General features: G+C 52.0%; 1 protein-coding gene across 6 annotated transcripts in view; it reads right to left on the bottom strand.

Moving 5' to 3' along the window:
• Positions 1-24909, bottom strand: part of APBA2 (amyloid beta precursor protein binding family A member 2) — a 219554-nt gene that overhangs the window by 12925 nt on the left and 181720 nt on the right. For 5 of the 6 annotated variants that reach the window (XM_037000666.2, XM_073227080.1, XM_037000668.2 and 2 more), the window contains 7 exons: positions 24816-24896; positions 23708-23744; positions 12441-12586; positions 11412-11447; positions 8607-8693; positions 4292-4477; positions 1115-1294 (listed from right to left, as the gene is read on the bottom strand). In XM_037000666.2, coding sequence (XP_036856561.2) covers positions 1115-1294; positions 4292-4477; positions 8607-8693; positions 11412-11447; positions 12441-12586; positions 23708-23744; positions 24816-24896 — 753 coding nt within the window. The remainder of the gene's footprint in view (positions 1-1114; positions 1295-4291; positions 4478-8606; positions 8694-11411; positions 11448-12440; positions 12587-23707; positions 23745-24815; positions 24897-24909) is intronic. The other variant, XM_037000669.2, reaches the window with a different exon arrangement.

Here is a 24909-nt window from a genome sequence, read left to right as displayed (position 1 = left end):
GGTCTAGGGTCGGGGGCCTGCCTGCCAACCCTTTGGCCTCACACAGCTCTGGCTTATAAGCCTCCCAGGGGCCTGCCCACCAATCCTGGGAACTGGGAGCACAGACTCCCTCCCCTCCCACACCCAGCACCGACTCCCCCACCCAAGCAGAGCTCCAGGGTCCTGGCACCTTCTCCTGCCACCACCTCCAGACCTGGAGGTCAGAGAAATGTTCTCAGATTCCAGGACTCAACACTGCTCCCACCCAGCCTTGACTCTTGTCTAGAAATGGCCCACTATTTTCTGTCTGCCTCAAGGGTCACTCTCAGAAGGCTGCCTGTCATTCATTCAGCAAGAAGCCAGGATCATTCACTTGTACAACAAGAAGTCAGGGTCATGCATTCGTTCAACAAGCAGTCAGGGTCATGCATTCGTTCAACAAGCAGTCAGGTCATGTATTCATTCAATAAGCAGTCAAGTCATGCATTCACTCAACAAGCAGTCAGGTCATGCATTCGTTCAATATGCAGTTGGGTCACGTATTCATATACTTATTTAACAAGAGTCAGGATCATTCGTTCATTCACTCATTCAACAAGTAGTCACGATACAGGCCATCCACAGGGTATTTACTCCCCTGTCTTAGGAGAACTTTCTATAGACCCAGTGGAACCTGCTAAGCCCTTCGCTACCGGCAACGTCAAGATTCCCCTGGGCAGAGCACTCAAATTCCCTGTTGTAAAGATGCCACCATGTGCTTTTCAGATGCATCTCCTGAGTGCCGAGCACCAGTTACTGATAGAAGCAGTATTAGAAGGCACATTTCCGAGGCAGGCTATTAAGACTGTTTGGAATCGGCCTCGTTGTTACACCACCTCATTTCACACGCAAGTGCTCTGTTTGGGAGGCAGGAGCAAGACGGACGTCCCGGGGGGCACCTGAGTCTGCTACGAAGACAGTTATTTGTGCGAGGCCTTATGGAGGCTGGCTCTCACCCCACTGCCAGCAAGCTGAGCTGGGGGAGCTCTGGGGGTCTCCTCACCGAGGCTGCCTGGCTTGGTGCTGCAGGGGCTCGGCTTGGAGAGCAGAGGCGGATGCAGTGGGTTTCCCATGGCCCACCCGGAGCTCAGCTCACCTCTTTGCAGTTCTCTGAGTTTGAGAAGTGGATGAGGTCGTCATTGTACATCTCCTGGGTGTTGATGATGTCGCTGTATTCCTTCTGGCTCAGGTCTTCCGGGTTAATGCCATTGGCCCGCAGGAATTCCTGGTAAGCCACACTGAAGGCCTGGCCGATGGACTGGGCAATCAGCTGGGCCTGGGGGGAGGGAGAAGCCGCTGGAGACAAGCGCAACTGCACAGGCTCCATGCAGCCCAGAGAGCAGGGCTGCGGCAGGGTGGGGTACAGGGCACACAGAAGCCTACAAGCATGGATTCACAGGGGGGGTGCCTGCTTGGGCTAAACTGTCATCTGGTGACAGATGTCCTCACACCAGCACCCCACCCTGGGCCACCATGGGGCAAACCTTTTTGCAGCCTTGTGCACATCGGGGCCTTGTCCTGGCTCCTCCCACCTGAGCTGCTTTAAGGCCCAGACATCCCAGGACAAAGCATAGTTTCAAATAAAGTCTATGAATTATTTGCTAAATATCATATTGTTGTTTTCATTGGTGGCTGTGTTATATTGTCTTTCCACTTATCTTATTCCAAAAATAGACTTCAGGTGTGTTCTCCAGGGAGTGTCACAGGGAGTGTCAGTGGCGTACCCAATGTTTATCTCCCCTTAGCAACAGAACCCAGTGTCAATGGGCCGGCAGGCAAATGTCCTCTTGTGGGACGTGTGGCTGTTCCAGGCTGAGGCCAGTGAGAAGCATGAGACCTGAGGATGCCAGCACGACCCCTAGAGCAAGTGACTTCTTTCTACTTCAACAGAAGCACTTCTGTGGATGTTATTGAAACAGACACTGCAGAGGCCTGAATACTGAATAATCACTGCAGGGCCTTGCCTGCCACCTGCCGGCATACAAACAGGGAACACTGGGTGGCAGGAGCCAGGTTCCTGGAGAATGTCCTGTACACTCCCAGCTGTGCAGCCCTTTAAGAGTGATGGGACTCATGGCGACTTCTCAGCCCACTGCAGGGCCTTCAGCCCCAGCCCTGGGCTGCAGAGCCCCAACTCCAATCTACCCTTGCTGCCCCCTGCCTCCCCAGCTGCCATCAAAGGGGGCCTTCTGCATGGGTGTCCCTAGCAAGCTTCAGGTCAACAGGCCCCAAAACAGGTGAAAATGAGGGATCTGACCTATACACCCGGATTCCTTTCTCACTCTACACATTGCATGACTTCAGTGCTGCAAATGAATATGCCCATGTGAAAGGGCTGGGCCAGATAACAGGCAGAGCGCGGCAGGCTCTCCTAAAATAGCTGCTGATCCTAGATTGAACTGCCCTCCCGAACTGAGCCCTGAACAGTTTACAGGAAGGACAGCTGATGGTCACTTGGTAGGAACAAGCCCTGTCCGCTCCCAAGATCAGCATTTGGGCAGTTTAGCAGCACTGCTCAGCCAGCAGGCCTGGCCAGAGGCGCAGCACCCAGGAACCGCCAGGTGGCGCCAAAGGACCGCCAGGTGACGCTCAAAGCTTGACATGCAGAACCACGGGAGCTGGCGCGGTGCACAGCCCAGCAGCAGTGCCTCCCGGAAACCAGGGCCAAGGCTCTGGCCAAAGCTGGGAATCAGGTCTCCACCTGACCAAGTTCCCCTGGCTGCAAAAGGTGTTCTGAGAGTGTCACTCCACACTCAGGCTGAGAGCCCGTCAGGCTGCCCACAGCTCTGGGACACCACCTCGGGTTCTGTTGCAACCCCTTCCCACCCCTTGAGAGCTCCTGGGGACAGTGAGGCCATCCATGCCAGGGCTCCTTGGGGTGCAATCCGGGAACCGTTGGCATCCCTCCGCCAGCTGCTGACTGTGGCCTCCCATTTCCCCACTGCCCTGTATCCTGGTGTCCCTTCCAGCAGGGTTGGGGGTTGGCTCCTGAGAGCTCCCTCATGAGCTGGGGGGCACACTGGGAACCCTGCAAAGGGCTCCCCTGCCCCCCACTCACAACCAGGGCCTGTGGGTGCTGACTGCTGTGAGGCCAGGAGCCCCACCGAGGTAGGTGGGGGTGGTGTGCAGTGCCCTCAGAAAGGGGCTGGCACTGGCAGGCTGGCATTCAGAGGCGGTCTCCTCTGTGGGCCAGGAAGGCGGAGGTCACCATGTCCCAGCACTTCCATGTATGCAGCTCACCCACCCTGGCCCCAGCCTCGGAGAAGCTGAGCCCACGTTACAGAGCAGAAACCAAGACTCAGGAAGGGGCCACTGGTGTCCTCAGTACGCCTTCCATTTTCCCCAGCTCTGTTCTGCTCTCACCAGGTCCTCAGATCCCTTTCTTGCCAGCAGCCCACCATGGGCAGAGCCACCATCTGGGCCCTACTCTCTGGGCAGCTGCTCAGTGGCTGCCAAACCCCACTGGATGTGGGTCCTTCCCTCTTTCCTTCAAGGACCACTTGGAGCATCACTCACGGCCCCCCTGTGCTCTCAGCCTTATCTCCCACTGAGCTGAAAATACTGAGGCCACAGCAGCACCCCAACTCTAACCCTCTCCCACAACTGTCTGTAGTGGCTGGCACCTCAGGGCCCCTCCCTGTTCCCTGCTCCATGGGACTTCGGCACCGGCAGAGCAGCCACCCGTCGCCACTGGGCCTGTTTTGGCCTTGCCCTGCCCATCCTTCCATGTCAGGTCTCTAAGACATCCTCAGACCTTGAGTCACAAAGAATGCTTGTCCAGGTGTCCACAGATACCTGTATAATGGTGCAAAGATGTATGTGCACCAGTGGGTCTGTATTAAAATTTCCTGTGCAATCAATATGCCATTGCTTCAAAGCACTTCCAGTGCTTCAGCCTCCCAGCAAAAAGCTTACTGACTCCACCCCCTAGAGCCATGTCTTCAAATATGACAATATTGGGACTGTTCCCCACTGCTCCAGGTCCCTGTGACATCCATATGTGAACAAGAATGCCCTTTCCAAGTGCCTATGGAGACTTTTTAAAAATTCTCCTTTGCAGTGTCTCCAAGAACGGCTGGGCAGCCGCCTCCCAGGTTGAGCTGGGTCAGATCTGCCTGCAAGGGGCAGAAGAGAGCCCTGATGTGATCAAAAATGTCATTGAAGGCACACAGCATTCCCACCTAATCTGTGGTTTCCCATGAGCCTGGGGCCCCAGAGCCTGGGCAGGGTCTGGGCCGCGGGGAGGTCGCATCACACCTGCCGGTTTACTTACGTCTTCGGACTCAAACACGTGGCAGATCATCTTATACTGCTTCTTCCCCTCCTGGGCACCAGGGGTGGTCTCGATGCAGTCCTGGGAGGCCGACCGGGGCATGCGGCGCCTGGCCATCAGCACCACGATGTTCCCAATATCCGCGATGTAGGAGATGGTGCGCAAGGCGTGGTCCATCATGGTTTCCTGCCGGGAGAGGAGGAGCGGGTCCACGCTAGAGAATATTATGGGGAACATGCCATCGAAAAACACTCCCGTTCAGGGTCTTTCAGCCTTGACGCTGTTGACAATGGGGCCAGATCACTCTTTGTGAGGGGCCGTCAAGTACAGGCTGCCCTGTGCCACTGTGCGATGTTTAGCAGCTTCCCGGGCCTCCGCCCACTAGATGCCGGTACACTCCCCACTTCCCAAGTTGTGACAGTCAGAATATTTCCAGCCATCGCCAAACGTCCCCTAGTGGACAGTCACCTCAGTTGAGAGCCGCTGCTCAAGTGGACAGGGCGTCTAGGGTAGTGATTCACAGTCAAGGCGAATCTGTCGCGGCCTCAGCCCCACAGAACCCGGTGGGCCCCCCCCAGGCGGAGGAAGAGCAGGAGCCTGCCGCGCGGTGAGCCCATCCCCGCCTGATCCGAAGCCGTCCTTGGCCCTGGAGAAGGGTCCCCCCTCTCTGCCAGGGATGTGGTCCTGCTGAGCAGAGGAGGAAGGCTTCAAGGAAACGTTCTCCACAGAAGAGCTCTTCCCAGGGAGCCCAGCAAGCCCAGCCCAGGTCAGGGGACACAGGGGCGGCCTGCCTGACTCTGATCAGTGGGTCTCCACACCCATGCACGTCCCCCGGTCCCAGCGGGTCGAGGGCTTCTGTCATCTGACAAGGGCCTCCATCGAGCCCGTCGCACTTGGCCCCTGCCTAACAAGACTGCTGACAAAGGCTCCCAGTGACCAATCAGCTGGTCTTTTATGCCTTTGTCCTTTTCTCACAAAAGAAAATTGGGTGTTTCTGCAACCTCTGAAACCCTTTTCTTCATCACAGAATACATTTTTGCAACAGACGCCGCTCCACATCTGCCTTCCTGGAGCTGATGTGTTTTCTGGCCAAGGCTGTGGGGGTGCTTTACAACTGCACGAGCCACCTTCCAGGAAGGGGCACTGGGAAGGGAAGAGTCGAGGCTGGCTCTTCAGAATCTCCTGATTTCTGGCCATTGTCAGGAAGGCTGGAATCAATCCCCGGGCATCAGTAAGGCGCTGCCCCGGTTCTGAGCTCCTGCCCGTGGCTGCCCCCCAACGCTGCTCCCACCCTCTCCCCTGCCCTGAAGGGCCACTTCAGCCCTCACAGTATCTCTCATCTGTTCCCGCCTCTCCAGTCTCTCTGACAATATTTTTTTTATTTTTCAATCAAACCAATTTCCCGCTGCAACTCTCTCTCTCAGTTCATCCTCAACATTACCCAGAACAAGCTCACAAACTACTGAAGGCCACCCCATGACTATACAAGTCGCCCCAAACACCCCGGTCGGGTGGCCAGACCACAGCTCCATGGAACCTTCCTGACCCAGCCTCCCAGCACTGGTTCCCCTCATTCTTGCTCTGGCCCAAGAGAGCCTCCCCGGTGTCCCCGAGACCCGCTGGGGCCAGTGCGCGGTTGGTTTGTCCTTAGGGAGTGCCATCCCGCCCTCTCAGCTGACCCTGCTTGGCCTTCCCTCTCCCCAGGGCCACCCCAGGGGCTCCAGGTGGCTGAGAGGAGGGAATCCCGCCAGCTGTGTGAGCCCCACCCTGGGATTCCTCATCTCCTGTTTCCAGGATCCCATGGGGACTCTCCACAGCTCCATTTCAAAGAGCAGATGGGGATTGAGATGTTCAAGAACGTGCCTAAGGCTGTGAGTTCCTAGGGGTGGAACCTGGGGAGACAGGACAGCCGTGCAAAGAGACCACGCCACAGGCCTGAGACCATCCCCAGGAAGGCCTGCCTGCAAGGGTGGTCCTCCGCTAGGGCCTGGGAACCTGGCTTTGGGGAGGGTTCCCATCCCCTGCCTGGTAAGAGTGGCTCATGGTGCCTAAGCTGTTCGTGCTAACAGTGTGGTCCCGACTGAACACATGCTGATTTTCTAGGAGTCTGCAACTTTGGTACGTGCCAGGCAGAGGGTGGCTATGTGACCAGCTCCCAATAAAGGCTTGGTGCTGAGTGTCCATGAGATTCCTGGTGGACCGCACGGTGCGGGTGCTGTGCGCTGGCTGGGGATTCAGTGCATCCCTGTGGCCCCACAGGAATCTTCCTTTACTGATTTTGCTTGTGTCCTTTTGCTGTAATAAATCAAAACCAGGCTCTGTGAGGCCTCCTAGCAAATCATGGAACCCAGAGTCTTGGGATCCTAGAGGGGTAGGACAGGGGATCTAGTCTAAACAGTTTGCTCACAAAAGATCAGGAAACAAAGTCCAAGTCTACGAAGTGTCCTGAGCCTGAGCCCCTTAGGGGTCAAAGGTAATTCCCCAAGTTCTCCCAACTGCAGGGCTCCAAGGGCCTGGGGCAGCAGGCCACAGAGATCAGTGGGACAAGGCACAGGCCTGGTCACGGGACAGACCCACGAGGAGGAAGGGGAACTGCAGTGTCTGTGGGGCGGGATGTGCTGAGGGACTTGGTGGTGGGCAGACAGAAGGGCACTGGGCTGTCGCTGGGCCGTAGCAGCCACCTGCTGGAGCTATGCCAGCTCCAAGGTGCACCCTGCTGCCTCCTGTCCCCAAAGTTCAGGTCTTCCTGCCCATGGACCCTGAGGGGGTGACACCCAGCACATCAGCTGTCCATGGAGCTCTCCTTTGTGCTCCCCCAGCAGCCCGGGGATACAGGCATTGTCTGTATCCTAGGAGAGAGCAAAGGAAAAACACACCGATGGGGTTGGAGCCGTGCCCTACTGTACAGGACAAGCGTGAGTGCGGAAATGGGACGTTTGAGGGGAACCCTATGACACTGGCCTTCGATAGAAGGTACAAGTATGAACTCATGGCTTTTGAAGTCACATGCATTATCTAGCTCTGTTCACTGCAAGGGCCCAGGAGCAACGACCCCCTGACAAGGATGCGCGTGGCCAGCACCTGGGCCTTCGTTCTGTGCATCGTTCCCCCTGAATAGAGCCATAGCTGATTCCAGGTCTGGGCAGGGAAATGTAAGGAGAGCTCGGGACCTCTTATTGTCTCAGAAAGCAGGAAAGTGTTCGGCAGATGAAGGGAAGAGGTCAGACCACAGCTTGAAGAGGTCAGACTCAGCTTGAAGGTCTCTGGCCAAATCTGGGAAATTTTGAGCACCAAATAGATTAAAACACAAGTTAAATCAAACCAAACAAAACCATGAATCTACAGTGGAAAGAGAGAAAAGGAAGAAGAAAGAAAAGCTTTTTTTCACAGAAAAGTGTCTGACAACAGAAGTAGAAAGCGTGACACAATTAAAAAATTCCCACACTGCAACCTACTCTAGCAAGATCGCCACCGGATGCTAAAACTGTCAGGCAAATGGGTGTGGGGAAAGGAGCACCCACACACCCAGAGTGTCACCACACAGGTAATTCACCAATGACAAGAAAGCCCTGGGGCCGTTACCCTGACATCTGGCCTTCATGGGGGCCCAGGAATGGAGGTCCACCCCACAGTCAGCAGGTACTCCCCCTTTCTTCCCGCCAGCGCCTCCCTCTCACGCGGTGAACCTCAGGCGAGCGCAAGGCCCAGGGCCTTCCCCGACCCTCCCTCCACTGCCCCCCTGCCCCTGCCCCCAGCTCCACGCTCTCTCTCTCTGTCTCAGCTTGGCTGTGCACAGTCCTTTCTCTCTTGCACGGTCACTTTCTCCTCCTGCATCTGCTTCCCTGTTTCACCACCAACAGCTCATGCAGAGACTCCGACACAGAAATAACAAACATCACACGGAGGGCCGACGGCTGCCATGGGTTTCCCACCCTCCAGCAAGATTTCCCAGGCCTGGAGTATGGAGGCTTCAGGAAGGTCATTCTAGGCTCCTGATGGTTAGCACGCGACCTCTGGCACCCGTTCACCTTCCCCCTCACTTTCTCTGTTTAACCCCAGCTGCAGCAGCCCACCTGTGTCACCAGCTAGCTTACCCTCTCTGCCCGATGCTCCTTGGCCCCTGCCGCTTGCTCTAGACCCCACAACCGCAACCCATTCAAGACCCAGGGTCCAGACTACCTCCTTGGGGACACCCATGCAGCCCACCCCAGAAGCCATGTTCTTCTGCAGCTACACCCTGTTCTCCTGTAGTCCCTGCAGGGGGAAGTTAGGAGCTCAATTCATGATGTGAAATAACCCATCTTTAAACATTTACCTGTGTGTCCGCGTTTAACACCTTGATTCTCTGGGTGGAGATGAAGAGGTCCACTTCCGTCAGAGCCTGGGCATCCCCCTCCGAATTCTAAGGAAAAACAGTGTGTACTGTTAAATGAAAAACTCACTTAACAAAGGCCTGACAATTTTACTAATGACCCTGAGCGCCCCTAGAGGGAAATGCTACTGCGGCATGGAGCAGCCTTCAGAAGCCTAAATGCACGCTTCCTTGGAGCTCAATCTGTAGCTAAATGAGTTCTAAAGGCAGTTTGCACAGGGCACAGAGAAGGAGGAGGAGACACTTCTGGGAGCCTGAGCACAGAGTGGGGCTGAGGGCCTGGGGTCTCCTGTTACTGCATCCAAAGCGCAGCCCCTCTGCTCCCTAAAAGTGGGCCTGCCTGCAAACCCCTACCAAATTCAGCAAAAACAGAGGGTCTGTGATGCTGGCTGTATTTCTTGGATTTGGGATTCCAAGTATCTCCAGGAAATGGGAAGAGATTTTCAAAGTTGGATCAGAACATCGGCATTTTCTTCTGATTTAAACAGACACAGTCCTGTCAACACCCCATAGCAGATTCGGTCCTGGTCTTCCAAAAACCCTAAGGGAAGCAAGCCCCCCACTGGACTGAGTATTGCCCTCACAGTAACACAGGAGAAGCCAGAAGCTGACACACAGATGCCCCTGTTTTGTCGCCTCCTGGAGTATGCCCATCATATGGCCATTCATTATGTGTACATGGAATGTTCTGGAAGCTGAGGTAACGACTCAGTTTGTGTCCCCCAAACCAGGACAGCCTTACTTCGATGTTTCCGTCTGTGGAAATCCTCATTAATCCTGCACAGTGGCAGTGAAATGCACTTCCTTTTGGTTTGCCCAAAAATAAATAATTCTTTGTGGTCACTTGGGAGGCCACAGTGATGTATCTTCTACTTCAAAAGGGCAGAAACTGTGATTTAATCTCTCATTAGATAATCTAAAATCAAAAATCCCCCTGCTGATAATTCCTTGAGAATTCTGAGTCACAGAGTGGCCCCATGTTATATTGATATGCCTGTATTTTAGCTCAGTTTTCAAAGGACAAGGTCCTTCGGGCATTCAGCCCACCACAAGAAGACACTGCTTCTAACTGATTCTAAAGAGGAGAGAACCCAAAATAATCCAGTTGAAAATAGTCTACAGGAATTCAGAGGGACTACTTTTTCTCTGATTTTAAAATCCAATTACATTCTACATTCATATACTTTCAAAGATTATATTCTGGGATTGTTGCTCAAAATCTTCTTGCTAAAAAGTAGGTTGGACCAGAGGTAAAACAGAAAAGTTGCAGGTGGACCTTGTTTCTAGGGACATTTGGGAGGAAGCTGGGTGCCGTGGTGCACTGGGTCAGAGAAGGGGGCAGCCTCGGGGCTGCCTGGGCGCACGCTGCGGCAGGACATGGAAGAAGCCAAAGCTGCTCAGTGACGGGATGGGAAGGCTCCCCCATCACACTCCGGCTGGAAAGGGGGGAGCATCAGTAGCACTGATCCCACAGAGGGAGGCCGGACAACAGGGTGGGCACATCTGTGGATGGGGGCCATGACCCTACAGTCACCAGTGAGTCTGAGGGCAGAGTCAGCTCCGTGCTGAGGACGCCACTCACTTCTGGGTGCCAGGCTCCCACAGCACCCTCCTATCATCGTGCACCTGGCCAGACGTGAGCAGACCAGAAAAGGGCCCTCAGCAATGATCCTGAGCATTTCTCTGCCTGAAGGGAAGAATAGCCCTTCAAGGATGTAGTCAGTGGGCCTGGGCTGCTGCTGAGGCTGCTCTGAACTGGATCTGCCTGCCCTTAACCCCTCTGGGCTCTCTGGACAACACACCCCAGGACCAGGCTGTGGTTCAGCTGCCTGGTGCTTGGGCAGCCCAGGGGTGCACTGAGTGACTAAAGGCAAGGGGCCCCATCTTCTCTGGGAGAAGCACATCCCAGCTGCAGATCTGCAAAGCCAGGCCCATTTTGCTCCCCCAGAAGCACCCAGAGGAATGCTGGCTTGGATAGAGGGAGATCTGTGAGTTCCTTCCTCTCCTGCTGCCAAAGGAATCCAAGGAGACACCTCTGGGCAAAGAGCAAGTGTCACAGGGAGAGAAGTCTCATTGCAGGGGGAAGGCAGGCCCCAGACAGGGTCCTCGGGCCACAAAGCCAGAAACTGGTGCTCCAGGCATGGATGGAGGATGAGATCTCTTGCTGTTTAAGCAAGAAGCCAGTGCCAAATTGGTGCCTTCTGACACAAGCATTTGATATCCCTGTCTCAGAAAGATAGCAAAAAATTCCCAGCATTTACTAAATGACCAGGTCTACAAGCAAATGACTGGAGGCCAACCCAATTTTTTAAAAGTCTGCCCATGCTCCAGAAACCCTTTTAAACCAGAGAAAGTACCTCATGGGTGAACCAACCTTCTCATCATCCCGATTTAGTAAATGAAGCTTCATGAGTCTTTAAATATCAGAACAATTTAATTAATTCTGTACAGGATACCTAGGCGCTAACGGGGCCACATGGTCATGTCAAATGCCACATTTTAAAACATCCATGTGAAACAGTAACATCACAACATTAACCATGCTCGAGCACAGGGGAGACTAAAAAATAAAGATAAAATAGGGCAATGATAGGGTGGTTAAACAAAACGAGCAGTTTCATTCGAAAGTCTGCTATTTTCCTACTGAGGGAAAAGGAAAACACTGCATTAGAAGTGCTCTAGTGACGCTCCCTGCCACCACACAGGACGGGCCACAGCCACACGAGCGAGCCCCACAGTCCTACGCACCGCTTTCTTCTTGATCTTAGCAGCCTTCTGCATCCTCTGAGCAGCATGTAAGAGAAGAAAAATGGATGGATGCAAAGACACGGAAGGTGCGGCCAGGTCATCCCGGTGACCCTGTGCCCAGAGGAGGCCCCGCAGGGACAGGATGGGCGGGCAGTCACCACCTCAGTGGGGCCCATGCTAATCTAGAGAAGCTCACACACGCCCCGCAAGCTGGAAACTACTGACAACTCCCCAGGTCTACCAGGGTGAGACCGGGGACCAGAGCGCCCCCCACGGGCTGGCAGAAGGGTGCAGGCTCCAGGGCACAGAAGCAGGGCTGGGGGCTGGGGCGGGAGGGCCTGAGGCTCCCTGCTGCCCCCCAACCCCATTGCTCTGCTCACCCCTTCGCCTTTGGGCCCCTTTGCCTACATAAAGGAGGTCAGTGTACAGGGGGGACAGGGGTGGGGGGCTGACATGGTTTCTCAGCCTGCAGGGGTCAGCGGTTTCTGCAGACCCCCAACTGCCCAGGGCGGCACCTCCGCAGACCACCAGGCCCCTCCCTCCTGACCCTGACCTGGCTTCATCTTCCCCCAACCTGGCCGCACCCACCATCCAAAACCAGGTCATCTGGTGTGCACCCAGAGGGCCGAGTGTATCCGTGTAGCTCTTCTTGAAGTCATGAATTTAAATAAAACATGATTTCTTTGTTTCCCCTTCTGCAAGTGCCTTGGCACTGAAGATACACATGCTGTCAAAGTGGGATTTGAGGATCCCCACAAACATGTTTTATGACTCTCCTGCTCCAGAAGGATCTTTGAAAACTCATGTTTTCGGATGGCGGTTCCTTGTTAAGGAACTCAGTGCCTCTGTGCCCCCGACCCAGCTTTCCCTGCCAAGGCCACCTCCCTGGGCCTTGCTGGGGCCGCAGGCACTCTTGTGCTCCATGCCCAGGGCTGTAGGGTCAGAGCTGGACAGACAGCCTGTGCCCCCAGCCCCAACGCTGGTGCCCCCACCCCCAAGGGCACCGTGGCTCTCTAAGCCCAGCCCCACCTTGACCCGGCTGACGGCCTCCTGTGCTTGCATCATTCGGATGTTTTTGGAAGGGTTACGTTCTGAGAGCAGCTGGGTGGACCCCAGGTAGTTGGCAGCGAAGATGATTCCGTCGATGAGGTCTTCCGGTTCACAGGGTCCTGGAACTGAAGGGGGCAGAGTCAGCATTCACCCAAGGAGGCGGGGCAGGGGGCTGAGGAGCAGGGCTGAACCACTGCAGCGGTGAAGGGAGGGCGTCCTGTGGCCCTCGTCACTTCACGTGCCCCTTGCAAGGAACTGCACAAAATTGACACTCAGGCCCGAAAACTGCACACGTGATGTTGGAGGACAACTCCAGGAAAGGCTGCTACTGTTCAAGGTACCACAGCCTCCAAGGTGACACCACATGCTGCAATCTCATGCGGTCCCTCCCCAAACTGGGCTGCACGTCCACGACTGCCCTGGTGCCCTCTGGAAACCAGGACAGTGGTCAGAACCTGGCTGTTACTGTCTAATTCTTCTGGGGCCTCCTCTGCTGCTGTGGCCTCGCTCCTGCCTGTCTGCAGCCCTCTCACACCACCTGCCCAGGTCCTCCATCCCCAGGCCTCGGGGTAGGGCAGGAGGTGTGGTCCTTGCTCCACTGCCATGATATGGAATGTTCTGCTGGTGCTTGTCAGTAAGGGAACCACTGGCCACATGGCTTTTGAGCACCTGACTTCAGGCTAATACAACGAAGCAACTTTTAAATTTTATGCAGTCTTAATTCACATAAAAACAGCCACATGTGGCTCGTGGCACCTGTACTGGACAGACAGCTCTTGGGAAGGGTCAGCAGGATTTTTTTGCAAGGGGCTAGATGGGAAACGGCTGTGCGGCTGTGTGCAGCTGCTTACCTCTGCATTTGTAGCACAAAAGCAGGCAGAGGCAGTAGGGCACCAGCAGCATGGCTGCACCCTGGTAAAACCTCACACCCAGATCGGGTGGCCGGAGGACGGGGGCCTGGGTCCACCGTCAGCCAGCCTGGAGACCATCGCTCACTCGGCCTTCCTCCCAGGCCCACCACCACTTCCCTCACTTTACTGCTTTCTTCCCTCGGACTGCCAACCTTGGGCTGGACCTCCTCAGGACGCCTGGCTCTCAGGCTCCCCCTCCTTCCTGAATGGGAACCAGCCTGAGCCACTCCGGTGTCCACAGGGTGAGCTGTCCTGCGGTCCCCAGTCCTCATGGCCAGCAGTCTCCTCCGGACCCTGCTGCTCACCCACTCTGTCTCTGGAACCCTCAACTCTCCCAGCTGGGAGGCCACCACCAGCCAGTTCAGTAACATCTGCCCCGTTCCCTGGACTCTGCTGCCCCCACGCCCCATCTGTCTGCCCAGGGATACAGCCAATCTCCAACTCCCTGCTTCCTCTGGTCCTGCGGCTGGAAAGTCACCCAATGAGGCACACGGGTTCCAGCACATATTTACGGCCTGGGACTCCCAGAGACTCTGACAGAGTCCTCTGGAAGCACCCCCTCGCCCTCTGTGCAGGCGCTCCTCCACACCCGCCTCCAGCTCCTCCACCTGCCAGCCACCCTCCCTATCTGTACTGGGCCGAGCACCGCCTTCTGCTCCCAAGCACACCTGTGCACCGTGTTGGGGGCCGCTGACCAACCCTCCATCCCCCTTCTCTGTGCAGCAGTGGGGTCGCCCCCTGGGGACTGAGGATCACCTGTGATCCCATCCCCCTCCCTCTCCAGGCCCTTTGCCCCTCCGCTGTGTCCGGAACAGGGTCACAGTCCTGCCAACTGGGTCTCCCCACACATGTTGTCTGTCAGGCTCATCTCTGCCTCCGACTTCAGCTGTCCCTTCTCAGCACGCTGCAGGAAACAGTCACCCAACAAGGTGGGTGCCTCCCCCCACTGCTGAACACTGACATCCTCAGGCCTTAGCCAGGAAGCTCCTCTCCCTTGGCTGGCTCTCCCTGCAGGATGGAAACCTGCCCCAGCGCTTCCGTGACCTCTTACCTGCAGAGGACGCTGTCACTCTCTAAGCCCCAGCCCCACATACCCTACAGCCTGCTCGCTGGCTGCCCGGGCAGGGCCCACAGGGACCTCCACCTCCACATGCACAAAGCAAACCCCCATCCTCTGCCACCCAACCCGGGGCACCAGGTTACAGCTGCTCACCTCAGGGCGTCAACACCCTCCTGACCCTGCAGGCCTTCACTCCCACATCCGACCCTGTCTGCTCTGCCACCAAATCTATCGTGAGTCTGTCTACGTTCATCCAGTTCTGCCACCACCACCAGCCACTTCACGGTGGGCTAGGCCAGCAGCCTGCATCTAGCCCATGTGAACTGCCAGGACTACACGTCTGTGCCCCTCCAGAACTCCCAGGTTGACATCCTGGCTCTTAGGAAGGAAACTGGGTCATGAATGGGATCAGTGCCCTTACAGAAGCGGACCCAGGCAGCCAGCAGCCTTGCCCTCTTTCCGCCACATGAATACACGGAAGGCTGCCCGCAGCCCAGAGAGGGCTCTCACCAGAACCCACCCCTACTGGCACACTGATCTTGTACTTCCTGCCTCCACAACTGTGAAAAATAAACATCTGTTGTTTATAAGTTGCCTGGTCTACACTGCTTTGCTGCAGCAGCCAGGATGAAAACATAAATCTACTCTGCATGCTGCCATGAGGTGGTTCTTCTAAACCAGAAATCTGTCGTCTGATCATTTTTCTCCCTGGCTGCAGACTTCTCAGGGCCTCCTATTTCTCTCAGGATGGACGCACGAGTCTCTGTGCCTCAAAGCACAGCATTCCCCTTCTGAGGTAAATGTGCATGTTAGGGATGGGAAGGGGGCTGCAAGGGCCTAGGTCTGGCCTTGGGGAGGGGTGAGGAGGGCTCATGCACTGAGGGGGTGCTCTGGAGGGCTTATAAGCTCACCCTTTCAATGTTTAAAAAGGCAACATAAGAAAAGCCCAACATCTCTGATGTATGTTCCATTCAAAGCTTTCTCATCCTCTCATTCCTATCGATTCTCCAAAGGTCAGGGCAAGATGCCAACCTTTCTGTTATGTTTGAGCTGAGGTCTGAAGGGTGTAAAGGAATCAACAAGCCACATAGGGAAGGAAGGAGAGGGCTTTCCAGGCAGTGGAGAGAGCTGGTGTAAAGGCCCTGGGGTGGCAGGGAGTACAGAATCTTTGAAGAGCTACAAAATGTGCAATCTGCCTGGTTCAGGGGGTGGGCCAGCAGTTGGAACAAGTTGAAGCTGCAAAGAAAGCACTAGCCAGACGTGGGGACGCTGGGGCCACACCAAGGACTGTCACTACAGGGTATCACTCAGGGGAATGGTCCGGCCACTCTGCCTTAGAAAGCCCATCTGGCTGCAGAGGAGCAAACAGCAGAGGGGAAGAGGGGAGAGCAGCTGGGAGGGACTGCAGTGGCCCTAGCAAGCAAAAAATGATGATGACAGTGCGGACCAGGGCTGATGACAGGGCCAAAGAGACAGCGACAGACTGGATTCACTCTGGAGTTTCAATCAGCAGGACTGGAAGGTGGATTGGAATACAAGGTGAGGATGAGGCGGCTGGGAACAGGCTGAGAGACTGGGTGGGCTGAGCTGCCGCTCACTGAAGAGGGGCCCCTGGGAGAGCACTGGGGTGGGGATCCTGGCAAGGCTGGTTACAGGAGGCTGGTCATTTTCCAAAGACGCTCAGAGGCAGCCGCACTCAGGAGCGCTAATGAACTGTGTCAGTGCTCAGGGACATCACGGACACGGAAGACTTGTCAAGGGAAAGAGGAGCCCGTGGGGACAGGGCCCAGGCCCCAGCTCTTCTGAACTCCAGCCCTCCACACCCAGGCAGCTGAAGGTGAGCCGCAACACGGATGAAGAAGGGCGGACAGGCAGCATGGAGGGAGGCCGGAAAAAGGAAAGGGAAGTGCACCAGCTGTGTCCACACTGGCAGGAGCCTCGTGCCTTCTAGGCATCGTGACAACACAGCCAGCGGCGACCTTGGTGACCTGCCTCACAGGACATGGGAAGGAGCAGAGAATGAGGCAGCCATTCCAAAGTCAGGTTAGGAAGAGGCAGGTGGGGTGCTGGGTGCGGACAGATGCAGGACAGGACAGCCATGTTCAGAAGCCAGTGGAGGGGATAGTGGAAGACACAGGAGAAAAAAGACATCAGACTGGGTGAAGTTCCAAAGAACAGAGGGTCCTGGTCTTAACTGGGAGGAGGGGCCACAGCTCTGAGGAGCACCCTGAGGCCACACGCCAGGCGGGCATCCAGGTCACGCCATGGGTCAAGAATGGATAGAGGCGGCAGGGGGTGATGGACATCAGAGCTGGGAACGGCCTCAGGTCCGACGCTGCAGCTTGGTCTCCTGGCCCCAGAAGGGCTCTGCCTGCCCTGAATGCCACCCCCACAGCACAAGCCTGCCCCAGAGCCAAATGCCCCAACACTGCCATGGGCTGAGCTGTGCCTCTGAGGATCCCCTGTTAAAGGCGATCCTGTAGGGCCAACATAAAAGGGGAGGTGCTGCCTCAGAAAGCAGACCCCTGGAACATCCACTGGGGAGAAGCCGCGCTGGGCCCACAGGACAGGCTGTGGCATCCCCGAAGGAAGAGTGGGGAGTTCTGCTGTGCATCAGACACCCAAGAAGCGAGCTAAAGCTCCTGGCTGCCAGAGGAAGAGAAGCGGTAACAGGAAGCTGAGGGAGGTCAATGCCAAGCTCAGTACAGCGCATATAACTGCTCAAGACAGGTCCTAAGCATGAGCTTGTGCACGGGAGAATTACTTCCTCCCATTACAAAGTGGAATGAATACAAAAACTGGTCAAAAATGGAAAAGGCATATGCCTGAGCTTAACCAACACAGCACTATTTGTAACAGCAAAACAAAACAAAACTGGAAGCCCCCTAACTGGGGACATTGATCCACATAATAGGAGGTCTGAGGGACAGCACAGAGCACCCTGCCTATGCCCTGCAGAGTGTGGGACTGTGGCATGATGTCCAGGATTCTGTATGAAATACAAAATGCAAGATGGAGAAAAGGGTGTCTAACCATTTACCTAAGAAAGGGGAAGCTATGCGTATGATAAAAATACATGAAATGTTAAAACTGGTTATCTGCAGTGGGAGGAAAGAATTAGGGGCTTGGGGGGAGGAAAATGGGGAGAAAAACTAGACATCTCTGTATGTACCCTGTTTTGTGTATTTCACTTTAGAACCATGTATTTTATACAGTTGTAAAGTAACATTAAAATTTTTTTAATTCCTAAGAATTAAAAGACTAGCAAGTCTAAATGTGTATCTGGTTGTGACATAATCACAAGGAGAAGAAACAGTCCAAATTATTTTAAAACACAATAATGTGACAGTTCATCCTTCACAGACTATATTCTAAAGACAAAAGTCAACGTAAATAAATCTTGAATTGTATCTGTAGTCATGTGTCCTTGGCAATGTTGGTTTTTGTTGTTCTGAGACTACTGTATGATTATTGTATCATATTTATTGTGGAACAAAACAAATGCAGAATTATGTTGGTGTCCTCGAGAATGGGGATTTGGGGCACAGGAAAAAAACAGTGGAATGTGAGAACCTATGGTCCTGACAAAGTATCAGTATGAATCACGACGCATTTTGCCTTAAAAACACATAGTATATTAATCATCTATGTATGTACATAACAGATTACCCCAGAAGTTAGCAGCTTAAAACAACAAACATTTCTTATCTTGCTTTCTGTGGGTGGGGAAGTGGGCACAGCTTGGTAAAGTGGCTCTGGCTCAGGGTCTCTTGCGAGGCTGCAGCCCTCTTAGCCCCATTTCCACGTTCACTTCTGAGGCTGTCAGCCGCAGACATCAGTCCTGTGCCATGTGGGCATCTGACACAGAGCCACTCACAAATGGCACTTTACTTCCCCCAGAGTAAGCAAGGAAACAAAAGCAAGAAACATAGCATGGTCTTGTAAATAAATATTGACTCCCTGTTGTACACCTGAGACTATTACGTCAACTATACTTCAATTTTTTTGATTAAATTTAAAAAAGATAAAAGCAACAGTCTTTGTAACCTAATCTTGGAAGGGACATCCCAGCCCTTCTGCCATGTGCTTGCTATTCATTAGAAGTGGGTCATTAAGTCCAGTCTGCTCTCAAGGGGAGGAGGTTACCCGAGGCCGTGAACGCCAGGAAGCAGGCCTTGTTGGGGGCCATCTTACCACACACACACACAGACCTCCTCCCCCTCTGGCCAAATCAGTAGCAAGACCACCTACCGTGCCCAGATTATAGTCTCTAAATATGATTTCTTGGGGCTCCTTGGAGAAATAACTAGTTCTAGTCTTGAAGCAAGAAACGGTTCCGACGACCTAGTCATAGCAAGTGAAGAAGGGCTCTCAAAGACAACTGGGGTCTCATTGACGGGACCTGGAACCAACCTCAACCCCCGGCCAGAGGAGAGACAGCCTAAGCGTCAATAAGGATGAAACTGACACTACATCAAACCACCAATTCTGAATACATGAACACTAACTGTGTTTCAACCCAAGAGTTCTGGATGATAGTAGATAAAAGCTCACTGGTTATCTTCAGAGACTGTCGGGGAAACTCATTAATTAAAAAAAAATTTAAATAAAGAGAAGGAATGAAGTATTTAACCTGCTTTTCCTAAACAAACACTACTCATGCTAATCAAACACTTGATGAGGGCACGTTTCTTTGCATAGAGGAATTCCAGCTAATCAGTGAGTGAAAAACAAATGGTGAAGTTAGAATACGACCATTCTGCAACCGCTAATCAATTAATGGATCTAGACAATGGCTACTAATGGCTGCTAATATTACAGAAAGAGAGACAACTAGATAGCATGTGCCTCCTGATAGAAGAACACAATACCTATGAAGGCTGTTCACCCAATCAAACTGAATCTGGTCAACCCTTTATATATAAACACCCAACATTTTACAGGACTTGGAAGACAGAAGAACGTAGTAAATAACACCATAAGGATGCAGCTCTGTGAAGTCCACACTGCAAGGAACTCTATATGACAAATGATGCAGATTCTTCCAGAGTAACACCAACAATAATTGTAAGAGAAAAAAAGAGAGATGGATGGAGAACCTATAAAATACTAGGCATTAGGGAACTGGAAAATGTATCGACCGATCTCAATGTACCGCCCTTATCTGGATCCCCACTTAAGCAACACACTATAAACTGGGGAAGTGCAAATACTGACTGGTGAGTGGATGATATAAAAAATGGTTGTTACTTTTATAATATTTTTGGAATTATTGAAAGATAGAAATCTTTCAAAAATAGAGTTCCTAGCTTTTAGAGATATACAATTGAAATATTTAAAGAAGACATGTGAGGTCTAAAGTTTGCTTTAGAATAATCTAGGAGAAGGTGGGAGTGTTAGATGAGGCAACATCAGCCATGAGTGGGTAAATAATGAACACATGTTCATTATAGGATTCTTTCTATTTTTGTATATGTTTGAAATTTTTTATGATAAAAATAATTAAAAGATGGACCTTTCAAAAAGGTCTCACTTAAAATTAAGTCTCTAGTACATATAATTTTTCCTTATGTGTTCTGCCCAATCCAAAAAAACTTCAGCAATTTAAATCATAGGGCTAATTTCCTTTACATATAAAGAACAGTACAAAACCATAGGGAACACCAACCATCTGACAGAGGAATGGAAAAAGGAAACAAACAGAAGGCCCAAGAAACACAACTTATAACCATATGAAATGGTGTTTGTCGTCACTTCTGATAGGAGATATGCACATAAAATCAATGGAATACCACTTTTCACCCATTGGCCTGGCTAAGACCAAATGGTTGGCTGGCACAATGTTGGTGAACTAGCCCTCTCACATGCAACCGAGGGCAGAGTAACCTGTCTCCCTCTTGGGGAAGCAATCTGGCAATTTCTATCCAAATCAGTGCTGCTAGCCTGCAAACCCTGCCCTGTCTAAGAAACGGTCCTCTAGAAGAACTCACACCTGAACACACAGACATATCCACAAGGCTGCCCACTGCTACACTGACTGGAAACAACCTCATAGTCCACAGGGACTGATTAATATGCTCTTGTACGTCCATGCACCTGAATCCTGTGCTGCCCTTAAATAGCCGTTGCCTAACACAGTTGTCTCCCAGGTCTACCAAGAATGAGAAAGCCAAGTGCAGACCTATGTGGTCAGCCCAATATCTATTTTAAGAAAAAGGTCTATACTACATACAGCCTGTGTATGTCCAGCAAATTTCTGGAAAGATTCACAAGAAATCTAACAGTGGCTTCCACTGCAGAGAAGGATTAGGGATCTGAGATGCGCAGACAGAAAAAGGAAAAGTACTATCAGGACTTTCAGGGTAGAATTCATTTTTGATTCTTATGGCTCTTGGCTTGATCTAAGCACAATTCAGAGAAATCTTAACAAACCCCTACTAGTGAATAAAAGTTTGTATTTTTAAATATGCCAAATCCCTATTCATGATGACCAAATGCAGTGCTGGAAACAAGGTCAAACATTGTTTCGTTTGTAAAAAAGAAAAGTCATTTTGGTTGTCACAGCCTCTCTTCGGAACACCTGTATCCCTTTTTGTCCCACACATTCACTTACTCCCGTCCTGCCACCCGCCACCCAGGCTGCTCTCTGGCTCAGGAGCCCCGACCCCTCCAACAGGCTGAAGAGGAGGTGTTTTCAACGTGGGAGTCTAGCTGAACAGGTTCACCCCAACTGCTCATTTTAGGAACAAACTCAGGCTCAGATCCTAAGAGCCCACTGCATGAAAACAACCAAGTGGCGTTACTGTTTGAGGTCCAAGTAAACCCTCAGACTCACAAGCTCTCCTAAGCTCAACTAGACATGAGGCTGCTTCCTCAGCAGTGAAAAGGCAAGAGCCCTTTTTCTAAGAGAGCCCACGCAGAAGTCCGCGCAGCACCCACAGAGCCATGCGGGAGCTAGGCGCAAGTACGAAGGCAGGCAACACCATCAAGGAGGGTGTGTGGGGCCATCCCCGTTTAAGAGCCAGTCTGTCTGACCATCCATGGGCATGGCTTCCAGGGCCCCTCAAGAGATGTATCCAGTTACAAGAATCCCCTTTACGGGAAGCCTGGAGCTCTGCACCCCCTGTGGGATTACAGTTCTCCCAACTGGATGCAGCTGACCATTCTGACAATCTTCCCCACAGCCGGTGTGGACTTTTGCCCTCTCCTTCTGCGCAGACCTGAAAGCAGAGTTTGGAGCTACACAGATCCTGCGCAGAGATGAGGGGAGCCGCCTGCAAAGAATGCCAAGAGACACAAAGATGCTGGTTCCTGGTGTCAGGATGCCAGGAACCAGCAGCCACTCACCTCCAGGCTTCTTTATGCAGGACACTCCCCTACAGTACAAGCTCAGTGTAGGTGGTATTTTGTTATCTGCTTTAAAATGCATTCCTAACTAATAAAGGTGTTTCATTTGGGGATGGTTTCCCCACCTTTATCACATTCTCAGGCTTTTTGTCATTATCTCTCCCTGTTGCTGAGTAAGATATTTGGCCCCTGAAGGCTTTATTAAATATGAATTCTCTACTATCAAGGAATGTGCTTTTCCTTAAAGGTCCTCTGTATTTTCGTATCATATCTCCTACAGGAAACTCTAACATAAGGCTGTCCCACTGGTTAGAGCTAGTCACAAGCAGCGTTAGCCTGTCTCAATTGGTTTGAGGCATCCAACATTGCCTTGATACAGTTTAGAACAATCTGAGCTGGTATAGAGAAAGCAAGTCTTCCAGAATACTGGAAGAGGTAGGTAGTACTCAGAGCACTCAGGCACTAACACTGCCTCCCCATCTCTCCCCATGCCCCTCCAGCAGGCATGAAGCTGATTCAGAAACCAGGGGAGTCTAATGTCCAAATCATTCCCCTGGACAGTGGGAGGGAGGTCTACCGGAACAATGCCAGGATCCATTGAAAAGTGAGCTTCTTGGATCTACAAGAGCCTACCTCACAGCAACAGCAAGACTGGCACAGCCCTGTCTTGTCATTCTGATCTCCAAGGAAAATGGTGCTGGGATATGTGTATCTTCCCTTATTTGTGAGGTGTTGAGTCCTATTAAGCAACCTTATCAAACCCTATTGGTGGGTGGGGAATAGGGTGGGTGTGGTCTCTTCCTGTCAATCATCAGGTCTTGAAAAAACCACAACTAGCTAGTTGGATTGGAATCATCAATAACCTATTGTGACCTCATGATAACCACTTTGATCAAGATTTAACCAGCTAAAACTTGCCTAACACCACATGTAAACTCCAGGGCAAAACCCACTTAAGCCTATTTGCATTGGTCAAAATGAAGTCAAGTCTATCTGAATTGTACCATACTGGTTTGACAGTTCAAAACTGGTTTTTACCCAGTTTGAGCAACACTGGACCAGTATAATGTTGAACCAGTCAAAATTGGACTGAGCCAGTGAATTCATTCTTAACCAGCTTGAATTGGATTATCCTGGTTCAAACTAGTCCCCTGAAAAGGCTTTGAGTAGGAAGGATTTAAAGTTGTTTATTTCTGAAGATTAATTTACCTTGCTCCCATAAATATTCATAAAACTTAACAGCTTACTGGAAGAATTAGTAAGATTCACATTGTTTATTGTAACACACTAGCTAGAGCAGGAAAGAGCCTCCTGGCAAAGAAAGATCCTGCTTCTGAGGTTCTTTACTGTGCGGTCAGAAGACCTTGTGACGAAGCTGCCGAGGTTACCGTAGGCCCTTCAGACGACACAAAGCGGGCTCCCCCCACAGCCAGGCAGATATGCTCCCCACACCAAAGAGTGACACAGAACAATGGGTTTTTGGTTTTTTTTATTGATGTTGAAGTGCAATGTTAAGCCCCTCAAAAAATACAGCAGAGTGGAGGGAAATGAAGAGTCTAAAAATAAGAATAACAGCCTGAATTTGGATGCAATTATATCCATCCTAATCAGAAGTGTTAGATCATAATTAGCTGCTTACACAGACACACTTCAATCTATTAATCCAATCATCAGTGTCATGTGTGAGGCCATTACCAAGGATGTAATTAAATGGGATGGTCTACTGTTCCCTAATCAACCAAACCCCCACCCCTCTCAAGACTATATGGGTGCTTATGAAGTACTCAATCAAATGCCCAAGCACCTTTCCTTATAACAGCCCTGTCTTCACCTGCAAGGTGTGCCTTTCTCCCAAGCTTAGCAGGAGAAAAAGTAAAAGGACCATTCGCTTGGACATAAAAACACAACTGAGAGATAAAGTCACTTACCGGCCACAAAACTTGGAAATGATGCCACCTTCTTTGTCTGTTAGGAAATATGAAGACAAACCAACCACATAAGTTGTAAGTAGATGGCCCATAAGGTCTAGGCTGACAGGAGTACCAGGGATGGAAAACTGAACCCAGTGAGTGACTGGTGTTCCCCAGATGTCAGCTCTATAGAGCAAAACAGAGTCATTCAGGCACCAGGATGTGTAGGTGGGGCACATGTGATGAATGGGAAGAACTGGGGTACAAAAGGCCATCAACTAAAATCTAAGGACCCCCAAATTAGCATGTCACTGCTAAAAAGGAGCCTAGGGACCATATAATCAATGGTTCTCCAGCTGGTGGTCACGAGAATTACCTGGGCATATCTTCAAATGCAAGATAAAGGAGATTAGCCACCACTCTGAGGGTAGTGAGATAGTTATTTTTTCAAAGTTAGAAAATCTCATCGAAACTATGTTATCCAGGCAAGGGAAATAACTTGCTTGAGGCCTCATTTAAATAACCTCCATCATGGCAGTGTCAGTTTATATGGGATTGTCTTGTAAAACCATGTTGTTGGTTTAGAGCAGTGGTTCTCAGCCAAGATGACTTCTGTCCCTCAGGGGACATGTGTTGATGTCTGCAGACATTTTTGGTTGTGTGACTTGGGGAGGAGGTTTGCTGCTGGCATCTAGTGGTTAGAGGTGAGTGATGCTTTTAGACACTCTCTACAATGCAAAGGACAGCCCTTCACAACAAAGTATGATCTGGCTCCAAATGTCAATGGTGCTACTGTTAAGTAACCCTCGTTTAGAATGTGACTGTCAGCTAATGGGGTAGAATGAGCTTCTGGCAAGTCAGGGAGCACTGAAGACCCCTCCACACACTATTGGCCACCCCTGAACACACAGTGGTATAGGCCTGAATCAGCAGGAGAGGAGATTTCCCTCCCCACCCAGGGCCAGCCGTCCTCACCTCCTCTGCCTCCAAGGACACCCAACTGTGCTTGACCGGACTGCCCCCACCCCAGGCCCTGGGTGGGAGAAGAGCACTGGGGAGGGAGTGGGCAGACCACAGCAGAGCGGGCAGCTCCCTAGGTCAGAGCTCTCATCCTTGGAAAGATTACCTCTGGGACGTTGTTATTGTCAATGGGTCCATTGAGATCAGAGCGCTGCTGCTTCCTGGGCTGCTCCAGACCATTGCAAACCTGGAAACCAGGA

This window comes from Manis javanica, chromosome 18 (genome assembly GCF_040802235.1).
Source record: "Manis javanica isolate MJ-LG chromosome 18, MJ_LKY, whole genome shotgun sequence".
NCBI lineage: Eukaryota > Metazoa > Chordata > Mammalia > Pholidota > Manidae > Manis > Manis javanica.
The sequence above is the reverse complement of the archived record's forward strand: the minus strand, read 5'-3'. Positions and strand labels throughout refer to the sequence as shown.